This window comes from Mesoplodon bidens, assembly GCF_964165515.1.
Source record: "Mesoplodon bidens genome assembly, chromosome: 14".
NCBI classification, from domain to species: domain Eukaryota; kingdom Metazoa; phylum Chordata; class Mammalia; order Artiodactyla; family Ziphiidae; genus Mesoplodon; species Mesoplodon bidens.
In genome coordinates, this window is record NC_138170.1 from 70,667,711 (window position 1) to 70,690,712 (window position 23,002).

The window sequence follows — 23,002 nt, forward strand, 5'->3', positions numbered from 1 at the left end:
GAGTGGGATCTAAGAGTCGTAGTGGCTGGTTCAGCAAACACGCAATTGTGTGGCCGAATTCGATTGTGACGCAGTTGAAACTGGCCCCTCCCTACGGCTCCCCTTTCAGGCTTCCGTCCTGACGCAGATGCGCTGCCGCCTTGTGCACTGCGGGGTCGTCCTTGGCCGAGGTGGCTCCTCTTGTTGTGAAGGAGCTCTATTTTATTCCCGTCTTGCCCCTAGGTTCTTCTGACCATTTTTTGGTCTTTTTTTCTTTCTGTTTTATTTTTAGATTCCATATATATGTGTTAGCATACGGTATTTGTATTTCTCTTTCTGACTGACTTCACTCTGCAGACCTACTAGAGAATGGACTTGAGGATATGGGGAGGGGGAAGGGTAAGCTAGGACGAAGTGAGAGAGTGGCATGGACATATATACACTACCAAATGTACAATAGATAGCTAGTGGGAAGCAGCCAGCCGCATAGCAGAGGGAGATCAGCTCTGTGCTTTGTGACCACCTAGAGAGGTGGGGTAGGGAGGGTGGGAGGGAGGGAGATGCAAGAGGGAAGAGATATGGGGACATATGTATATGTGTAACTGATTCACTTTGTTATAAAGCAGAAACTAACACACCATTGTAAAGCAATTATACTCTAATAAAGATGTTTAAAAAAAAGAATATTAACAATAAAAATCATCTACATTGGAATAAAAAGAATGAGTTTATATTGATTTGATATTTTGTTACTATTGGAGATTGAGTGAAATGTTTACATTCACTTTTGTTTGTTATTAGACCAAAGCATACATTATTTTTCATCATAAAATTTTTTTTTTTTTTTTTTTTTTTGGCCGCGAGCACTTGCAGGATCTTAGTTTCCCAACCAGTGATTGAACGTGGGTCCTTGGTAGTAAAAGCACAGAGTCCTAACCACTAGACCGCCAGGGAATTCCCCTCATCATAACTTTTATGAAATCTTTCTTTTGTCAGATTATCCAAATCCAAAATTTACTTTTTATTGCTTTACTTTAAGTGAAAGTGACAGCTTTGAGTTAGTTCACTTGTTCTGAAGACCCCTTTAGGGGTCTTAAGACCTACTTTAGGAGTACATAATAACTTAATGGTAAAGAATCTTAATGCATATGTTGGAATGAATTTATTTAAAATACTGTATTAAGAACTTTACCTTATTTTTCTTTTTACTTTTACAGTAAGGCAAAAGAGAATGAAAGAAGTAGATAATCTTGAAAGTATAAAGGAAGAATGGTGAGTTAATTTATGCATTTTCTTTGTTATTAATGCCTTTGTTACTGTCTTACTCTCTTTTTACGTTTCACTGACTTAGTTAAGTTTTCATGATGATTATCTGTTAAATACCAAATAGTAATGTACTTTAAAGTTTTTTTTTCCATAGCTGCATTAAATGGATTTTAGTCAAGTTTTAAGTCTTTTTGTGATTAATTTTTTTAAGTGTTAAATTTCTCTCTGCCCACATATTATTTCTGTTATTTAAGAGGGAAATTAAAGTAACTATTTATTACTTCATTAGCCTCTTGTGTTATACCATCTTGAAGTCATAGTGGAAATATAATGGCTTTGGAATCAGATAAACCTAGGTTTGAATCCCATCTCTGTCTTAACACTACTTCTCTGGCATTTGAGCAACTTAGGTAGATTCTTTGAGCTTCAGTATCTCATCTAAAAAGGAGGAGGTGTACATAGTTACCTGAAAGGTTTTTGTAAGAATTAGATAACCAATTTAAAGCACCGAGCATCGTATTAGCATATAGCAGGCACCCAATAAATGGTAGATGCAAAGTCTGTCGTTCTTATTAATACAAAATTCTTTATTCTCACTTCTCTGAAGTGGAATATTTATTTTTGCATTATGTTCTGTGTTTTAAATACTTGAAAAGGTAAATATCTTTCATTCATAGTCCATTTAAGGAGACAGGTGTTTACAAATACTTTGTGAACACTTTCTATACCGAACAAATACTATTTATTATTTTTTCACTAGAGTACTTACTGTTTTATATAAATATCTGATACTAAGTATATAATTGTGAGGTTATGTCAGGAGCCCCTAAGACTGCCTCCAGATGTGATGATTTGCTTAGAGGATTCACAGGATTCAGCCTATAGTCATACTAATGACTAAGCTTTATTGCAATGAAAAGATACTTTGCAAGGGGGTGAAGTCCAGGGGAAACCAGGCATAAGCTTCTAGGAGTCCTTGCCCAGTGCAGCCACCAGGACACACACTTAATTCCTCCAGTAGTAAGTTATATAGCACGTGTGAGATGTTGTCTACCAGGGAAGTTCATTGGAAATGAGCCTAGGGTTTATACTGGGGACTAGGCACATTTTAAAATTCCATACTCATGAGAAAAGTAAAAAGGATAGCAACAGTTAGGCCTGCTACGTTAACTCTTTTCTACACAGAAATAAGTTGAATGGCTTGCTTATTGATTTACTTACTTACTTACTTGCTTGCTTGCTTATTTATTTTTGCCACACCTTGTGGCTTGCAGAACTTCCCCAACCAGGGATCCAACCCGTGGCCCCTGCAGTGGAAGCACGGAGTCTTAACCACTGGACCACCACAGAAGCCCCAGTTGAATGACTAATTTGTTTTTTTAATTTTCATTTATTAATTTTTGGCTGTGTTGCGCCTTCATTGCTGCGCGTGGGCTTTCTCTAGTTGCGGTGAGCAGGGGCTACTCATTGTGTGTGCGGTGCGCAGGCTTCTCATTGTGGTGGCTTCTCTTGTTGCGGAGCACGGGCTGTACATGTGTGGGGTTCAGTAGTTGTGGCTCACAGGCTCTAGAGTGCAGGCTCAGTAGTTGTGGCGCCCGGGCTTAGTTGCTCCACAGCATATGGGATCTTCCCAGACCAGGGCTCGAACCCGTGTCTTCTGCATTGGCAGGCAGATTCTTAACCACTGCGCCACCAGGGAAGCCCTGAATGACTGAGTTTAAAGAGTAAAATTAACTTAGGACTTCTAACAGTTTTGTGGAGACGTAATTCGCATACCATATAACTCATCCATTTAAAGTATACAATTCAGGGATGAAGACCCTGAATGAAGACCCAACGCAGCCAAAAACGAATAATAAATAAATAAATAAATTGAAAAAGAGTAGGGGCATTAGAAGCCTGAGTTCAGTTTCCAGCTCTGCCTACCAATAGCTTTGTGATCTTGGGCAAATTGCTTAAGCTTTTTCTTTACCTAGTAAATGAGGATAAAAACAACATGTGCTAGGGAGGGTGGGAGGCAGGGAGACACAAGAAGGAAGAGATATGGGAACATATGTATATGTATAACTGATTCACTCTGTTATAAAGCAGAGACTAACACACCATTGTAAAGCAATTATACTCCAATAAAGATGTTAAAAACAAAACAAAACAACATGTGCCTTTTAGGTCACTGTGAAGATTGGAAGAGTGAACACATGTAAAGCGCTTAGAAAAGTTCCTAACATGTACTAATAAATGGTTAATAAATATTAGCTATTAAGAGAGGCTTTATAATGTATCATGGCTAGGAGCATAGACTTGGAAGACAGATTAACAGGGTTTGAATTCTGTTTCTGCCACTTACTAGCTGTGTAATCTCTAACATGTAACTTAACCTCTTTGTGACTCATTTTCCTTATCTATAAAATGTGGATAAAAATATCTGCCTTGCAGATCCTGGCACAGTGTAAGAACTATAGAAGTGTTGATTATTATCTGAGAAATCTGAGAAATTATCTCTCAGTACATTTATGAATTTTCTATGTGACTTTAGAAAAGATCAACCAGAAACCATCCTTTTATCAAACAAAATCTTAGGTAATATTTCTTATATGACAAAATATAAACACACATACACATACAAAAACAGTAGATGGGGCGGGCAAAATGGAGGAAGGTGGTCAAAAGGTACAAACTTCCAGTTATAAAATAAATAAGTCATGGGATATAATGTACATCATGGAGACTTTAGTTCATAACACTGTCCTGCGTATCTGAAAGTTGCCAAGAGAGTAAATCCTGAAAGTTCTCATCACAAGGAAAAAATTCTGTAACTATGTATGGTGATGGATGTTAACAATTAACTAGACATTGTGGTGATTATTTTGCAGTACATACAAGCATTGAATTGTTACGTTGTATATCTGAAACTAAAATAATGTATGTCAGTTGTACCTCAATTTAAAAAGAAAGAAAGAAAGAAAGAAAAAAAAAACCCAGTAGAGTATTAAACCACTACAGATGAAAGTCTTGAGTGGGAAATTTCATTCTGAAGTGTGCAAAGGAGCAAAACTATGATTATGACTGTTCCTCACACCTTACCACCTTTAGTTTCAAGAGTGCTTTGTGTTACCAAAAAGTACATAGTAACCCCCTTTAAAGCCATTTTGAGAGCTTTACAAAGAACACGTTTTTTTACTCTGGACCAGTGGTTTTCAACCTGGTGCAGTTTTGCCCATCCCACCCCCAGAGGCCATCTGGCATTGTCTAAAGATGTGTTTTATTATTATAACACTGGGGGGTTGGGGGTTGTCCATGCTACTGGCGTCTAGTGGTTAACGGCCACAGATGCTGCTAAACTTCCCACAGTGTACAGGACAGCCTGCCCAACAAAGAATTAACCTTCCCCAAATATCAATGGACTGAAGTTGAGGAAACCCTGCTCTGGACCACAAGTGTTAACGACTTCCCGAGGCCACATATCTCCTGTGTTAATTCAGAAGAGAGTCTCAACTGCAGGCGTAGAGGTAGCATGTCAGTTCTAGATCCTTTAACTAAAACAAGTTGTGTAAAATTTTAAGAGAATTAATGGTTAATAGTGCTTATTTTTCTTTTTTTTGTGTGTGTGTATAGGGTTTGTGAAACAGGATCTGACCACCAACCTCTTAGTGATAATCAACAAACAAATTGTGAATATTTTATTGACAGCCTTTTTGAGGAAGCTCAGAAGGTTGGTGCCAAATGTTTGTCTCCCACTGAACAAAAGAAACAGGTAAGTGTCCATAAATTTTTTCTTTCCCAGTGCTTCTCAACATATGGCCCTTTAGAGGTCAAAACTGTTTTCATAATAATAGTAAGATACTATTTACTGTTTTCACTGTGTTGAGTTTGCACCGATACTGCAAAAGCAGTGGTAGGCAAAACTGGCACCTTAGGAGGAATTGAGGTAGTGACACTACTCTGTACCAGTAACTACTGTATTCTTTCCTTGAACTTGCAGGGGGAAAAAACACTCGTTTCAATTAAAAATTTCCTTGATGAAGCAGTAAAATTGACACATTTCATTAATTCCCAGCTCTTTAATACACATCTTACAATATTCTATGTGATAAAATATGAAGTGTATGTAAAACATTTCTACAATATACAGAAGTATCTTAAGGAAAAGTACCATTGCTTGAGATACAAGCTGAACACTCTGCTTTTTCATGGTGTACTGTTTTTACATGAAAGTGATTTACAGACAACTAGTTATTCAGTCTTGGATATTCTGCAGACATTTTCTCAAAATGTATGAAGTAAATCTGACACTTCAAGGGAAACAACTTACAGTATTTATTGCAAATGATAAGATACGATTTTATCAACTTTTTTAAGTGAAAATAAGAATTTTGATAACCTGCCATCATGCACTTGACAGCTTCCCAAAACTTAAAAGATATTTCTGATAGGATTATTGTCATATTAATAAATATACCTTTAAGTTTAAGATTCCATGTTCAGATTCTGAACTATTTTTTTAATAAATTTATTTTTTATTTATTTATTTTTGGCTGCGTTGGGTCTTCATTTTTGCACGTGGGCTTTCTCTAGTTGCGGCGAGCGGGGGCTTCTCTTCGTTGCAGTGTGCATGCTTCTCGCTGCGATGGCTTCTCTTGTTGAGGAGCACAGGCTCTAGGCGCGCAGGCTTCAGTAGTTGTGGCACGTGGGCTCAGTAGCTGTGGCTTGCAGGCTCTAGAGTGTAGGCTCCGTAGTTGTGGCACACGGGCTTAGTTGCTCCACGGCATGTGGGATCTTCCCAGAGCAGAGATTGAACCTGTGTCGCCTGCATTGGCAGGCGGATTCTTAGCCACTGTGCCACCAGGGAGGTCCCTCGACTTTTTTTTTTTTTTTAATTGAAGTACAGTTGATCTAAAATGTTGTGTTAAGAAATTCCCTGGCCGTCCAGTGGTTAGGACTCTGAGCTTTCCCTGCTGAGGGCACAGGTTCAGTCCCTCGCTGGGGAGCTAAGATCCCACAAGCCACGCGGCATGGCCAAAAAAAGAAAAAAGTTGTGTTAGTTTCAGATGTACAGCACAGTGATTCAGTTTTTATATATATATATAATATATATCATATATATAATGTATATAAAAATATATATGATATATATAATATATATAAAATATATGTGTTATATATATTTTTCAAATTCTTTTTCATTATAGGTTATTACAAGATAGTGAATATAGGTTCTCTGTGCTGTGCAGGAGGCCCTTGTTTTTTATCTATTTTATATGTAGTAGTGTTTATCTGTTAATCCCAAACTCCTAATTTATCCCTCACCCCACCTTTCCCCTTCAGTAGCCATAAGTTTGTTTTCTATATCTATGAGTCTGTTTCTGTTTTGTAAATATATTCACTTGTATCATTTTTTTAGATTCTGCATAAGGGTTATCATGTGATATTTTCAACTAACTTTTTTTTTCGCGGTATGCAGGCCTCTCACTGTTGTGGCCTCTCCCGTTGCGGAGCACAGGCTCCAGATGCACAGGCCCAGCAGCCATGGCTCACGGGCCTAGCCGCTCCGTGGCATGTGGGATCTTCCCAGACTGGGGCACGAACCTGTGTCCCCTGCATCAGCAGGCGGACTCTCAACCACTGCACCACCAGGGAAGCCCTCAACTAACTTTTGAGATACTACCACTTACTACATTTTGAGGTAGTATCTTGGAAAAGCTATTAAAATGCTTTTTGCAACTACATATCTGTTTGAGGCTTGATTTTTGGTTTTTTTAATGTACTTCAATCAAAATGCCATATCACAGCAGACTGAAGGCAGCAGCAATTATGAGAATCTAGCTGGCTTTTCGAAGTCAGACATGAAAGAGATCCCTTTACTCTAATTTGCCTTAAAAATTTTTTTAAATATATTTTTTTATTTATTTTATTTGGTTGCACTGTGTCTTAGTTGCGGCAGGCGGGCTCCTTAGCTGTGGCATGCAAACTCTTAGTTGCGACACGCATGTGAGGTCTAGTTCCCTGACCAGGGATCGAATCCGGACCCCCTGCACTGAGAGCTCGAAGAGAGTTCTTTAGTTCTTCAGACTGAAGTCTGAAGGGCTTAGGTTGAAAAATAGCAGCCCGGTTCCTCCATGGCCATGATATCTAATTCCCAGAGGTAATCACTACCCAGAGGTAGTCTTAACTATTTCTTCTTGTATAAAGACTGTATTTCTAAGAATATACTAAAAATGATAGTTCTTGATTTTTTAGGTTTTTAAATTATGTATTGACTTTTTAAAAATAGAAAATGAGAATTTAGCTCTTATTCTTCCTTCCCCTCATCCCCAAACCACCTCCTCTCATTTGACTAACATAATTATATCATAATTTGGGATTAAATCAATGATCATTGTTTATATCTTTATGACTTTGTAAATACTGTCCAGCATCACTGAGTCATATAGTGTGTGATGATATTTCTTTTCCTGACTGCCTTTTAAATTTTCACTAGAATTAGTAGTTTTTTCCCTTCCATATTGCCTTTATTTTCTTTGTGGCTGTCATTACTTTATCCCTGAACTCTGATAGAAGGCCGTATCTTTTTCCAGTATGTTTGAACATATTAGATAATTTTACCAGTTTACTTTTTTCTGAAGGACAACTGTGGTGAAGCTCTTCTTTCTCCGATGTCCTCTAGGGGAGTTACACTGCTGCTGCCCTGGAATCTGTGATCCTGAGCACTTTATTTATCTCTCTTCTCACTTCTGGTGCACTGAATTCTGTGCCTCTCCCAACCCCTACCCTGTATGTTTCCACTTTTATGAAGCCAGTCTTGAGGTGTTTTATGCAGAAAGTGCGTGTAAAAAGAGTGCGTGGGAAATGGATGGCTTAAAACCTTGCGCACCTGAACTTGCCTTTATTCTGCCTTCACACATGATTGATAGATTGCTGTTTTGGCATCTGAGCCTGTGTGTGTGGCATGTTTTTGCTCCCTGCAACCTATTAGAATCTTTTCTTTAATCTCCTCATGTTCTGATGGGCCTTGGTATAGATTCTTTTTCATTCATTCAATACAGAAACTTGTATTTTACTCTTCTAGGACATTTTCTCATGTTGCTTCTCGATATTTTGCTCCCCTCTGTTTCCTGTCTCTCTAGAATATTTTTACTTAGATAATGGATCTCTTGGACTGAGTCTCTTATTATTTCTCCTGCTTTCCACCTCTTTGTTGTTTTGTTCTATTTTAATTGTAATATTTCTTCAACCTTATATTCAATCCTTTTGTTTAATTTCCATTTTAAGTTGCTAAAAGCTCTTTTGCTCCCTGAATATTCCCTCCTACTCCCTTTCAAACATCCTCTCTTATATAAGTGTATTAATTATCGTTTTTGCATTTTTGTTTTTAAGTTTCTTCTGTTTTCCTCAGTGTCTTTTTTTTTTTGGCCCATGCAGCTTGTGGGATAGTTCCTTGACCAGGGGTTGAACCCCGGGCCCTCAGCAGTGAAAGTACCGGTCCTAACCACTGGACTGCTAGGGAATTTCCCTCCTCAGTACCTTTATGTACTCTTTTCCTATTTGTTTTGTTCTCATTCTTTTCTTTTTTTTAAATTAATTTTTATTGGAGTATAGTTGATTTACAATGTTGTATTAGTTTCTGCTGTACAGCGAAGTGAGTCAGTTAACCATATACATATATCCACTCTTTTTTAGATTCTTTTCCTGTATAGGTTATTACAGAGTATTGAGTAGAATTCCCTGTGCTATACTGCCGGTCCTTACTAGTTGTCTGTTTTATATATGTGTTAATTCTAATCTCCCAATTTATCCCTCCCTGCCACTTTCCCCCTTGGTAACCATAAGTTTGTTTCCTACATCTGTGACTCTATTTCTTTTGTGTAAGTAAGTTCATTTGTACAATTTTTTTAGTTCTCATTCTTTTCTGTGAGTACCATGAGAGCAGAGTCTTGGCAGTTTGGTTATAGGAAAAAAAAAAAGAGGTAATATAACATAGTGGTTAAGAGTATGGATTCCAACCCCAGCTCCACCCTTACTTATGTGATATTGGGCAATTTAATTAATCTTTTGTGTTTCTAATTTCCCATCTATAAAAAGGATAATAATACCCACCTTGTGTGGATTTTAGGAGGATTAAATAAATACATGTAGGGAAAGTACTTTAAACAGTGTTTGGTACATGTAAGTGTACACACAAGTGCTCTCCCAGATAAGTACATAGACAGATAGACAGATAGGCAGGCAGGCTAATAATATATGCTATCATTATTGTGATTGTTTTCCCTAACATCTTAGTGGAGTGTCTGTTACATATTAGGCACTCAATAAACATATGCTGAATGAATAAATGCTAGAGACAAGGGAAGGCCTCTAATAGTCTATTTTCTTAAATGTTTTTTTATAAGTCCTTCTGTGTTCAGCCTGAAGCATCCCTGCATCCTACTGTATTTCTGAACCTTTCTGTATTTCTACAGTGACTTCTTTGATTCAATGAGTGAATAAATAATGTTCTTAGGAGATGATCAACAAGATGTTGAGAGATGAAATATTGATAACAGTAACACTGATAGTTTATATTTGAAGGAATAGCCATTAATTACTCATAGTTTTTTTTCCCCCTTTATTATTCTTAATCATCAAGTCATTTCAGAGTCATTCTCTAAACTGTTGAGAAGTCTGTTCTGGCCAGAAAGCTTTAGTGTCCTTTTAGACAGGGCACAGAATATTTTTGCAAATGACCTCTCTTAAGGAAAATTATTAATGAATTATTTTAAAATATTATTCATTATGAACCATATTTTATGTATACATTATAATTTTTGATATTTTACATTTGAAGCTTGCTGTTAAGAATGGTATATTTAAAAACTTTGTAGCTCTGTGCGGTGGTGGATGTTAAGTACACTTATTCTGTAATCATCTTGCAATAGATATATATATCAAACCATTATGTTGTATACCTAAGACTAATACAAGGTTATATGTCAGTTATATCTCTATTTTAAAGAAAAGATTGATACAGAAAATATACACTGATAGAAGAAAGTTTCAAGGGGCTTTTAGTTTATTAGTACACTTCATTTATTAACATGATGCATCTTGTTTCTTACTGCTTTGCAGGCAGATGTAAGTATAAAATTATGGAAAAATGGATTCACAGTCAATGATGATTTCAGAAGTTATTCTGATGGTGCAAGTCAGCAGTTTCTGAACTCCATCAAAAAAGGGTAAGCAGTCTTTGTAAATAGAGGGATATTTATTTATTTATTTATTTATTTAAAATTAATTAATTCATTTTTGGCTGTGTTGGGTCATCATTGCTGCCCACGGGCTTTCTCTAGTTGTGGAGAGTGGGGGCTACTCTTTGTTGCGGTGTGTGGGCTTCTCACTGCGGTAGCTTCTCTTGTGGCGGAGCACGGGCTCAAGGCGCGTGGCCTTCAGTAGTTGTGGCACGCGGGCTCAGTAGTTGTGGCTCGAGGCCTCTAGAGCGCAGGCTGAGTGGTCGTGGCGCAAGGGCTTAGTTGCTCCACGGCATGTGGGATCTTCCCAGACCAGGGCTCGAACCCGTGTCCCCTGCATTGGCAGGCGGATTCTTAACCACTGCACCACCAGGGAAGTCCAAGAAGAATATTTTAGATATATTTCATTTAGAAGATTCTTTTTAATGTTGTTCACATGTTCCTGTGCATTCAAAGACACTTTTTCAAATTCAGATTTTTTCATAAGATGAGTTTTCTTAAAAGAACCACAGGTGTAGTTTTGAAGGGTCAGGAATTTGAATTCTGACCAACCAAAAGCTGACTTAAATTAACTCACTTTTTTTTTTTTTTTTTTTTTTTTTGCGGTACGCGGGCCTCTCACTGTTGTGGCCTCTCCCGTTGCGGAGCACAGGCTCTGGACACGCAGGCTCAGTGGCCATGGCTCACGGGCCCAGCCGCTCCACAGCATGTGGGATCTTCCCAGAGTGGGGCACGAACCCGTGTCCCCTGCATCAGCAGGCGGACTCTCAACCACTGCACCACCAGGGAAGCCCTACGTGTCTTTTTTTTTTTTTTTTTAGCTGCATTGGGTCTTCCTTGCTGTGCTCAGCTTTCTCTAGTTGCGGCGACTGGGGGCTACTCTTCATTGCAGTGCGTGGGCTTCTCATTGTGGTGGCTTCTCTTTTTGCGGAGCACAAGCTCTAGGCACGTGGGCTTCAGTAGTTATGGCACGCGGGCTCAGTAGTTGTGGCTCACGGGTTCTAGAGCTCAGGCTCAGTCGTGTGGCATGTGGGCTCAGTAGTTGTGGCACACAGGCCACAGGGCCTTGAAGATTTTACTCCTATGTTTTCCTTTTCTTTTCTTTGTTTTTTAAATATTTATTTATTTTATTTATTTGGCTGCGCCAGGTCTTAGTTGCAGCATGTGGGATCTTTAGTTGATACATGCTGGATCTTTAGTTGCAGCATGTGGGATCTTTTAGTTTTGGCATGTGGGATCTAGTTCCCTGGCCAGGGATGGAACCTGGGCCCCCTGCATTGGGAGCGCAGAGTCTTAACCGCTGGACCACCAGGGAAGTCCCTTACTCCTATGTTTTCATATAATTAAAGTTCTAACAGAACCTCCGATTACTCTTTCATGATAGATTGATAGAAAGAAAATTAATGAATAAAAAGCATGAACATTCTTTCAGCAATTGATGCTCATATTCATGTTCTTGCTTTCCTAAAACGATACACAAAATTAATATCTGTCCTATGGCACTGTCCTTAACACATGATTTTATGTGTAACATCAATTTAATGGTGTAATGTACTTATTTTGGTCAGTTTTTATTTCAGAAGGGTTGATAGTATGCTACATCTAACCAATTTTCAATATATACATACCCATATAGGTCTGTATGTATGTATATGTACAACGTATATACAGATTTTAAATGGCTCTTTATTGTATAATATAATTAATTTGGAATCTTTTTCACACTAATACAAAAGTTGCAAGTGTGGTACAAAGAACTTCTCTAAAAGCATTTGAGAGTAAGTTGCTAAAGTGATGCCCCATCATCCTGAATACTTTAGTTTGTATTTTTATTAAAAAGGAAATATATTTTCCTATGTAACCACAATACAACCATCTATTGATGTATAATATTATTACCAATTATTCCTCAGAATGTATTCAAGTTTCACTTTTTATCTTAATATTATCCTTTATCGCAAAAGCATCCAATTCAGAATTACACATTGCTTGTAAATGTCATGTCTCTTTAGTCTCCTTCAGGAGGGAACAGTTTCTCAGTTTTTGTTTTTGTCTGTTTTTAATGACCTTGACACTTGAAGATCATGGGCCCAAATTATGTAGAATGTCTCTCAATTCAGATTTATCTGACTTCGTCCTCATGATAAGATTAAGTTACACATTATTTGTAGTAATATCACAGAAGTAATGCTATCTTAACTTCAGTAGTAAGTTGTTCTTTGCTTTTCTTTATGGTTTTTTGCTTTTCTTTATAATTTTTTCATTTTATCTGTTTTTTTGAACTATGTAAATGCAATGTGTTTATTTTTTGTGTCTACTCAACTTATTTCTCTGGGATATTCATCCATGTTGTTGCATATAGCTATAGCTGGCATGAATCCCAGAAGCAATATAAGAAAGATAAATTTGATTATGTAAAATCAAATGCCAAACTGGGAATACTTGTTTCATATATATCCTGTAAATGGAATATATACATATTTCTTACAAATCAGTAAGAAAAAGATGAAAAGAGTATTTTATATGTTTGTACCATTTGATCTACTTTATAACAGAATAACAATGTGCATGTGGTAAAAATGAATGACATATATCCATATACTAACATGAGAAGGTTTCTGTGGTATATTGCTTTTTTTTGTTGTTAAAGCTGTTTTCAAAATACAGAATAGTGTACATAGAATGATACCATCTTTGGAAAAAATATAATTATTATGTGGAATTTTACTATATACGAGAGAAAATTTAGGAGATACACCGCAAAGTTTTTTATTAGAGTGAGAGTGGAATTATAAGGACTGTCACTTTGGGGGGAGGGAGCTGTCATCTTCTTTCTTAAGTCTACATGTGTTTACATTTTTTTTATGTCTTGTTTTTCTAGAACCAGCCTGTAGCTATATTTTCATTTTAAAGAATGAAATAAGAGCTTGATTTTTCTCTTACTGTATTATTTTAAATACATCTAGTTTTTATTGTATAGAATATATATGCCTCTTATTTCTGTATATTTTTCTATTCTTTTTACATGCACAGTATGTTTTTCAGAGAAAGAAAAAACATATTAGGGGCTTTATCACTTTCTTTCTTTACTTTCCAAGGGAATTACCTTTAGAATTACAGGGAGTTTTTGATAAAGAGGAGGTCGATGTTAAAGTTGAAGATAAGAAAAATGAAGTATGTATGTCAACGAAGCCTGTGTTCCAGCCCTTCTCAGGACAGGGTCACAGACTGGGAAGGTGAGTAGGCTCATGATCTGTAATTTCCATAAGCAGAGGTTTGACTGATATTCAGCTTGTCATTATTTTACTATGTAGACCACACATATAGAGTTATCATTTCTCCCATTGGAAATGAGATTTTTCATGTTAACTTTTATGAGAACTTCTAAGTCATATTCACCTTAGTGTAAATTAACATATGCTGGCACTATACTAAAAAGTCATGGTGGCTTCTTTGGTTTCGTCCGATCAAAAGTGCCTGGCTTAGTGAGGACGTTGGGCAAAATTGGGTGGATAAATCATTTTTTCTCCCTTGCACCCACCACTTGAGCTTTGCCATTAATGTCACAGAGTACCTAGGCTAGCTTTTGGATATAAGGTTGTGTATTATAGTTACCAATGCCTTCAGCATTGTGTCCTCTGATCAGTATGTGAATTTTGAGGTAATAAAAGTGAAATAATGCCTGATAAAGTTAGTATCAGTATCAGAGCCTTTACTTATTGGGTTGGCCAAGAAGTTCGTTCGGGTTTTTCATACGCTCTTCCAAAAAACCCGAACGAACTTTTTGACCAGCCCGATATTTTCAGACTTTGCAGTATTCATCTTATCTAATTATGCCTATGGCAGAATATGCAAAGAGGTTAAATATAGGATTGCTTTCATTTTTATGAATTCTCATATATTAATTATGAAGATTGGTAAGGTATATAAATGCATATTCATCCACACATGGAAAAATATCCCAATGTGACTTTCAGAGTGATGAGGGAATACTTTGTTTCCTTTCATTTCCTTTATAACCCAAGGACTGTTCTCTACAGAGAACTTACCATTTCTTTTAGAACTTTTAACCTGGGGAGTAGGTAAAGGTAAAGTCCACGGATCTGTCAGCACTGTAAAATTGTTCTGGAAGGCACGATTCAAGTACATAAGTACACTCTTCTGGTATACTTACATAACAGTCCACAAGCTTACAAATTGCTGAGATGTGCATAATTTTACTAGATTCCTAAGATCATCGTGTATGATGGATATAACTGATACTAATAATATCTTTTTGTGTTAGGGAACAGCTGTGACTAGCCAAAATCTTCCGAAAAGCTATACTTACTGTAAAGTTTTTATAGTAATTGTTTAAAGATAAAGTTCTGCTTAATGAAAAACATGCATCTGACTTGTTGTCTGGATTTTCTTAGTGCTACCCCAAAAATTGTTTCTAAAGCGAAGACTGTTGAAGTTGAGAATAAAAATAAGTGGTCTACTGTCCCACTAAACAGTCTGGAACCCATCACTAATATACAGATCTGGTTAGCCAATGGGAAAAGGATTGTCCAGAAATTTAACATTTCTCATAGGTGAGTCTTCCATTTCATTATTTGTCCGATTTGTTCCCTAAGTTTTAATTGTATTTCTCCTTTTCAGGTCAGTCAACAGCTATTTTTAAGAACTAAGGATCTTAATAAATAGTTCTCTAAGCATAATGTTTCATGACAATGGAAATTCTTGGACATTAATGAAGTATTTTCAGTCTGTTTTATGGATTATCATTTCATTAGTTTTCCTGTTTACCTAGATACATAATTTTGAACGAATTATTTTTAGTATGTTTTTAAGTTGATCATTAGCATTATGTGTGTATTTTTCTGTTAATTGTAGAAAAGGAATGATAATACAGGAAAGTACTGAAAGAAATTGAAATCAAGTTAAATTCCGTCGCCCAGAGATAATCACTACTACTAGTTTGATGGATTTTTCCAGGCTTTTATCTCGTCTTAAAATGTTTTTTCATTTTAATTAAAGTAGGAACATATTGTATATAGGTTTCCAAGTCCCTGGGACCTCCTTTAAACTTTTTACATCTTCCCATCATTCTCTGAGCATTTTCTTGTTTATTGGCACAAAATATTTTTTCAGGTTCATTCTGTACGTTTTCTAAGAAGCCCTGGTTCTTTTTAGTGGCCAAGGGTATTGAGGATCTGGTTACTAGGTATACTTATTGCCACCATTCCAGGCCCTCTGCGTGGAAAGAGCTACAGGTGTCTCTACATACATACACATATGCATATATATACACAAACTAACACACATGGACAAATGTATTTCTATATCTTTGCGTAGCGAAAACCATGAGTTCACATAGATAGCTCTAATTTCAATCCACCACCACAGGGTTTATTCTAGTTTTCCCCTTTCCATATTTGTAATTAACTTCTTCACTTTCTTCAGTTTAACTTCCTTCAGTGAGAAATCTGGCTCCAGTTATTCTCAATATATTTATTACTTTTTTAAAAAATATTTATTTATTTATTGGTTGCGCTGGATCTTAGTGGCAGCAGGTGGGCTCCTTAGTTGCGGCTTGAGGGCTCCTTAGTTGTGGCATGTGAACTCTTAGTTGTGGTATGCATGTGTGACCTAGTTCCCTGACCAGGAATTGAACCTGGGCCCCCTTCATTGGGAGCACAGAGTCTTAACCTCTGCGCCACCAGGAAAGCCCCCAATATATTTATTTATTGATCAGTTCTCCTACATGTAACCAGTCTCCTTCTTCTACTGCTGCCTCCTCCCCAGCCTGGAAGCCTCCCTCTTCCTGCTGGGTCTCTTGACACATCACATCATGCCAATGCCCTGTTTGCCTTCCTGGGCTCTGGCAGTCAGTGCTGCCTATCTTCCCCCATGAGTGGTCACTTTCCACCTCTTTCTGGTTCTGACACACTGCAGTTGGCCCCTCCTCTGTATGAATGCTCTTTTTATTCTGCTTGAGACAGCCTGCTGTGTACCACCTCTCCTATATTCCTAACCCATCTTGGCTTCTGACACTCTGCACTCAACACCTCTTCTGTGTGGACACACTGCTAACCCTGCTCATACTGCAACCGTCCCCACCTGCCTTCCTCTACATGGGCGCCCTCCTCCTGCTGGTCAGACTCTGTCTGACACCAGGAAGATGGGCCGCTTTCCTGTACAGATGTCCTCTTCACCCAACCTGGACTCGGATTCCCTGATCTGGGCCACCACAACTCCCTCTCATATCTGGCCTGTATGCCAGTAGGTTCTCATTATTATCTATTTTATACATAGTAGTGTATATATGTCAATCCCACTCTCCCAGTTCGTCTCACCCTACCCTTCCCCCATTGGTAACCACAAGTTTGTTCTCTACAACTCAGGTTTGTTTCTTTTTAGGGAAATAAAATACTTTAATCCCAACTTCTTTGTCTAGAAAAATACTTCTGGCATTTTCAATAACAATTAGTTACCTACCATTTTTTTCCCTGAATGACTTGAAGCATTTAAAAAAAAACCTTTGACTGGCCAACGGTATTTATTAAGTGATAATTAAGCAAGCTTTGTATTTTAATTGGACTGTTTAGTCCAGTTTTTGTAATGTTGTATAATATCCTGAACTAGTTAGGTTTAAGGCTACCATCTTGCTTTTTGTTTTCTCTTTACCCCATGTCTTTTTATTCTTCATTCCTCCTTTCTTGCCTCTTTTTGAGCTTAATGAGTATTATTTTTTATCCTCTCATAGCTTTTTAGATTGGCATTTCTTTATTCTTGTAGTAGTATTGTAGAGATCACAGTACACATTTTTAATTTTTACTGCACAGTTCCTTTAATCTTTATTGGGTTTTTTTAATTTATATTCTTTGCCATAAGCTTTAGCCTTTCGTTATCCAATTGTTGGTACCCAAATAAATACAAGTGACCATTTTCTTGATTTTTTTGGTAAGCTGCACAGATTAACAGGGTGGCAACTGGTGAATTTGATTGAATGGGAAAATTCTGTCTTTGATGATGTCATATTTCATTAATTCTTGTTTGCACATTTTTTCACATTTTAGCATCTCTGAAATGGGGATGCGTCCTTATAATTTCTTGTTGGCCATATGGCAGTCATGACACAATTGACTTTGCCTTGGCATCTGCCTCAAAGCATGCAGAACAAGCGTCAGCTCGATGAAAGATCATCCCAGAGACAGTAGTGGAGAACTTTTCAAAGTACTGCTGTATCATCAACACACCCGATGATACAGAAAGGAGTATTATATGGAAAAACATGTACATCAATGACTGAATCAGAAGCGATTTGAAGGATCTGAGTCTGAATAACGTTCAACTGTTAGGAATGACTTCACCATTTTATTCTAATCTTATTACGGAAGAAAGTGATTTGATGAATGTTTGTGTGAAAATTAGTTAAAAGTGCTCTTTCAATAAATATAAAAATTCTTAGTGTTTAAGAAACTATTTTGTCATAATCTGGATTTTTTACAATTTTAGTAGTATATAAAATGACAAGTCTTAGAATCAGTGGCATCTCAGGGGGGTTTTTTTGGCCGTGCCGCCTGGCTTGCAGGATCGCAGCTCCCCGACCAGGGATTGAACCCAGGCCATGGCAGTGAAAGCCCGGAATCCTAACCACTAGGCCACCAGGGAACTCCCAGTGGCCTCTTAATTTCGATGAACTGTATACGTACTTTCCCTTTCTAAATACACACGCATATACTTACATGAACATAACTTTGAGCTACCTTCAAGATTGCAGTGATTGGGAGGACTTCCCTGGTGGCGCCGTGGTTAAGAATCCGCCTGCCAATGCAGGGGACACGGGTTCGAGACCTGGTCTGGGAAGATCCCACATGCCGCAGAGCAACGAAGCCCGTGCACCACAACTACTGAGCCTGCGCTCTAGAGCCTGCGAGCCACAACTACTGAGCCCATGTGCCACAACTACTGAAGCCCACACACCTAGAGCCCATGCTCTGTAACAAAGACAAGCCACCGCAATGAGAAGCACGTGCAATGCAACGAAGAGTAGCCCCCGCTTGCCGCAGCTAAAGAAAGCCCGCGTGCAGCGACGAAGATCAAATGCAGCCAAAAATAAATAAATAAATATTTTAAAATCACTGTTATTAAAAAAAAAAGACTGCAGTGATTATATTACACTACAGTGTTCATTATACTAACTGAAAATCTACCGGCACTGGGTTAAGAATTTTCTTAACTAGATATGAAGCACAGCCTGACGTGGTATTGAAGAGATACAGCCTGTGTCTGTGTAGGATTACTGGTTGGACCATTTCTGATCCATTCAGAGCAAGATATATAGATTTTTCTGTTATAGAAACTTTCAGGCATATGCAAAAGCAAAGAGAGGATATAATGATCCATCATCATTCAGTTCCCACTGAACTATGTTAAGCAAATCCCAGACTTCATATAGTTTCATAGGTAGATATTTCAGAGTGTGTTTCTAAAAAATAGACACTCAAAATGTAACTATAATACCCTTGTCACATCTAAGATAAGGAATAGTAATTCCTGACTATTATCAGGGGTGAACCTTTAAAAGGTAGCCCAAGTGAGTACTTACATCATCATAATTTGATTATTCTGTCTTAACATAGCCAGGTATCATCACAAATTATTACCTTAAATTAACTAATTCGGGTCTTCATAAAATTATATTAATAGTTTGTGCTATTTTGCAGGGTAAGCCACATCAAAGACTTCATCGAAAAATACCAAGGATCTCAAAGAAGTCCTCCCTTTTCCCTGGCAACAGCTCTTCCTTTCCTCAAATTACTAGATGAAACACTCACACTGGAAGAAGCCAATTTACAGAATGCTGTAATCATTCAAAGACTCAAAAAAACCGCTGAACCTTTTAAAGAACTTTCATAACATTGATTTTTGATACACTGAGTGGAAAGTTTCCAGAAAAATGATGGTCATAAGTGGACATGCACACCAAAATGAGGGGGAAGTCAGATTTGCTGGGCTTTGCACTATTTAACTCCCTCCTGATGAGAAGATTTTAAAATAAGTACAAGTTAGGAAAATAAACTATGACTGGAAACTATATTCAGTGAACTTTTCCCAGAAGGCTACTCAGAAAGAAAAATAGACTTATTTTCAAATACCAGTTATTTAACGTAAGATATATTAAATAACTATATCATTTAAAATCTTAATACGGCATAAATTAGCAAATATGTTCATAGCATCTTTCATTCAAACATCATTCCCAAACAGCAGTGATTTGTTTAAATGTTAGCTGTCTCAGATTTTTTTAAATAGCAATACATTAAAAAATTATACATGGCAGGTTAAAAACATCAATGCAATTTTTTTATATCTGAGATACAATCAAAAGGCTGGAAGGAACTGCTTTCACCACAGCTATGCCTCAACCTCAGAAGTGTTCCCAATTAGCATTATCTAATGGTAAGATACACTCAAATATTAACTTGGCAACAGTATCTGGGATGTATTTTCATTTAAGAATAAAATTGTGTAGCTTAGTATAAGTCAGTATCAATCTGCTGACATACATTTCAACATTTTCGAGACGTATAAATTTAAAAGAATTCTTTTTTCTCTAGGAACCGCAGTTTATCCCCTACTTTATTTTCTTTCAAAAAATTAGGGATTTGGGGGCTTCCGTGGTGGCGCAGTGGTTGAGAGTCCGCCTGCCAATGCAGGGGACACGGGTTCGTGCCCCGGTCCGGGAAGATCCCACATGCCGCGGAGCGGCTGGGCCCGTGAGCCATGGCCGCTGAGCCAGCGCGTCCGGAGCCTGTGCTCCGCAGCGGGAGAGTCCACAACAGTGAGAGGCCCGCGTACCGCAAAAAAAAAAAAAAAAAAAAATTAGGGGTTTGTTCTTAGTTAACATTTGGAGTGGACCATTTGTTTGCCACCACTCACGTAGAATCTAATGCTACTGTTGTCATGTTACTAATGAACATTTTTTAAATGCGTCGTGTAAAGTATGGTTTTCTATTTCATACATCACACAGCTCATTTATATATTACAGGATTATTTATTACATTCTGATGTCACTAAGGAAAACATGCTAGATTTTTTTTTTTTTTTTTTTTTTTTTTTTGCGGTACGCGGGCCTCTCACTGTTGTGCCCTCTCCCGCTGCGGAGCACAGGCTCCGGACGCGCTGGCTCAGCGGCCATGGCTCACGGGCCCAGCCGCTCTGCAGCATGTAGGATCTTCCTGGACCGGGGCACGAACCCGTGTCCCCTGCATTGGCAGGCGGACTCTCAACCACTGTGCCACCAGGGAAGCCCAAACATGCTAGATTTTTAACTAAAACTGGCTACACTCAGTATTTCTCTGTCAGATTAAATCCCCTTCCCTGACAATAAGTTTAAGAAGCTTTTTGCAGACGATCTATTGAATCATATTTAAAGTGAAATATACATTGAATGTGCCAAGGCACTAAGTGGCCATGCCTAACAGCAGTAATGTTCATAGGGTGCTGGATGTCTGCTGGAAAGAGCAGTTCTCAAACTTTTTGGTCTCAAGACCTGTTGCTTACGTGGGTTATAAATACTAATATTATATTTAAAATAAAAACTTATAAAATATTCATTAAAAATAACATGTTAATATAAAGAACATTTTTATGAAAAGTGTCTATTTTCCAAAATTTAAAAAGATTTAGTGAGAAACGTGGCATTGTATTTCATTTTTTGGAAATATCTTTACTGTCTGATTTAAAGAAGACAGATGGAATCTCATCTGCTTCTGTATGTCTGTTGCAGTATCACACATCATGTAGCCTATAGTAAATGCTACTGTACATTCATGAGAAAGTGAAAAGAAGCAAATAACATCTTAGTATAATTATGAAAATAGTGTTGACCTTGCAGAACCCTTGCAAGAGCTAATCTTATAAAAGCAGTGATTTGCAGTGATTCTCAGGCCTTAATATGTAAGAATCACTTGGGAAGCTTTTCAGAATGCCTATTACCTGCCACCTACCACACACATTTTAACGGTTCATTGTACTTGGGATGGGTTCCAGATGTCTACATTTTTAATCCCAAGTAATTCTTAGGTATGTAGTAGGAGAACCAGTCTTCAGGAAATCCTGCACTAAGCTTCCACCCTAATAAAATAAAACCTGTGTGCTGCATCATGGACAGTGCAAGACTCAACTGAAATCGGACTGTTAGACCTTTAAATTTTATTGTAATCCACCAGTTTGTTCTTAGACTGTCCTCCCACCCTTTAATTCTGAACTAATCATGAGATAAACCTGTGCTTTATCTTCTGTAAGCACAGCTGAGACAAGGCTGCAACATTTTTTTTTTTCTTTGCGGTCTGCGGGCCTCTCACTGTTGTGGCCTCTCCCGTTGCGGAGCACAGGCTCCGGATGCGCAGGCTCAGCGGCCATGGCTCACGGGCCCAGCCGCCCCGCGGCATTTGGGATCCTCCCGGACCGGGGCACGAACCCGTATCCCCTGCATTGGCAGGCGGACTCTCAACCACTGCACCACCAGGGAGGCCCAAGGCTGCAACATTTAAATGAGTTTTTTATTAAAGGCTCAGGGACAACAAAAGGGAAGTATACACATAACTAGATGACCTGATTTATAAGGTATATCTTATGTTTGAAGTTCATTTTAAGAATGCTTCCTTTTCTAGCTCGCAGCCTTCTAGGTGGTAGAGGTCTTTTTATCAAGAAGAGAGGGAGAACAAAGGAGAGCCTTTTCCTTTTGTCATATACCCTCAGAAATGAACAGATATATAATAGAAAATATTTATTGTCTGTAACGTTTACGGCTGTGGTAGAGTCGTCTCTTTAGTAAAACAAAAATAATGGCATTCTTAAAAAAATGAGGGGATGGTAAAATCAGATATAACGTAAGTCATTGTTAATATATTTTCAAGAATCTGTAAGAAAATGTTTCATATAGGCCTATCATGAAGCATTTTATAATTTTCATTTGCATAAAAGTCAATTTTTGATTCTCCATATATTTCTATGAAGGGGCTTCTTGTTGGAAATATTTTTCTTGTACATATAAAAAGACCTCCTTTGTGGATTTTCCAGTTTATAGTAATAACCAAAAGACACATTAGAGATTTTCTTGTGTGTACATGCAGAGTACACCCCAGTGAGAAGTTCTGTAGAGAAAGACCTGCCATCAGCAAGAACCCTCATTTTTGTAACTGTGAAAACTCTGATTAATGTGGATGATATACTTAAAGGTTTTCTAAAGTGAGAACCATCTGATAAAGCTTTTTACATTAAAGTTTAAAATTCTAAAGTTGTTAGTTAAATATGTAGAATACCCAAAACATGTTGACTTTAGAAAACAAACCGAATTTAGCAAGGGAAGGCAAACTTGAAAATAAAGCCAGCATCTTAGATGTGGAATACAGTTTGACCTAAGTAGTTTCAAAAGTGGCATCAATCAGTGTAAAACCATTGTTGGGGGTGATATGCAGAAGTACATATCTAATTTTACAGATTCTAATTTATTGGTTAAATTACTATGCATTATCCAGGTTAT

The 23,002-nt window shown here is 37.6% G+C and overlaps 1 protein-coding gene across 1 annotated transcript; it reads left to right on the forward strand.

Annotated features, from left to right (window-relative positions):
* Positions 1–1,160: 1,160 nt before the first annotated feature.
* Positions 1,161–22,381, forward strand: LOC308628225 (UBX domain-containing protein 2A-like). The gene is made up of 6 exons (XM_081255003.1): positions 1,161–1,251; positions 4,861–4,999; positions 10,348–10,454; positions 13,565–13,702; positions 14,882–15,040; positions 19,178–22,381. The coding sequence occupies exons 1-6, from the start codon at positions 1,211–1,213 to the stop codon at positions 19,368–19,370; spliced, it is 777 nt and encodes a 258-aa protein (XP_081111129.1). The 5' UTR covers positions 1,161–1,210; the 3' UTR covers positions 19,371–22,381.
* Positions 22,382–23,002: the final 621 nt, after the last annotated feature.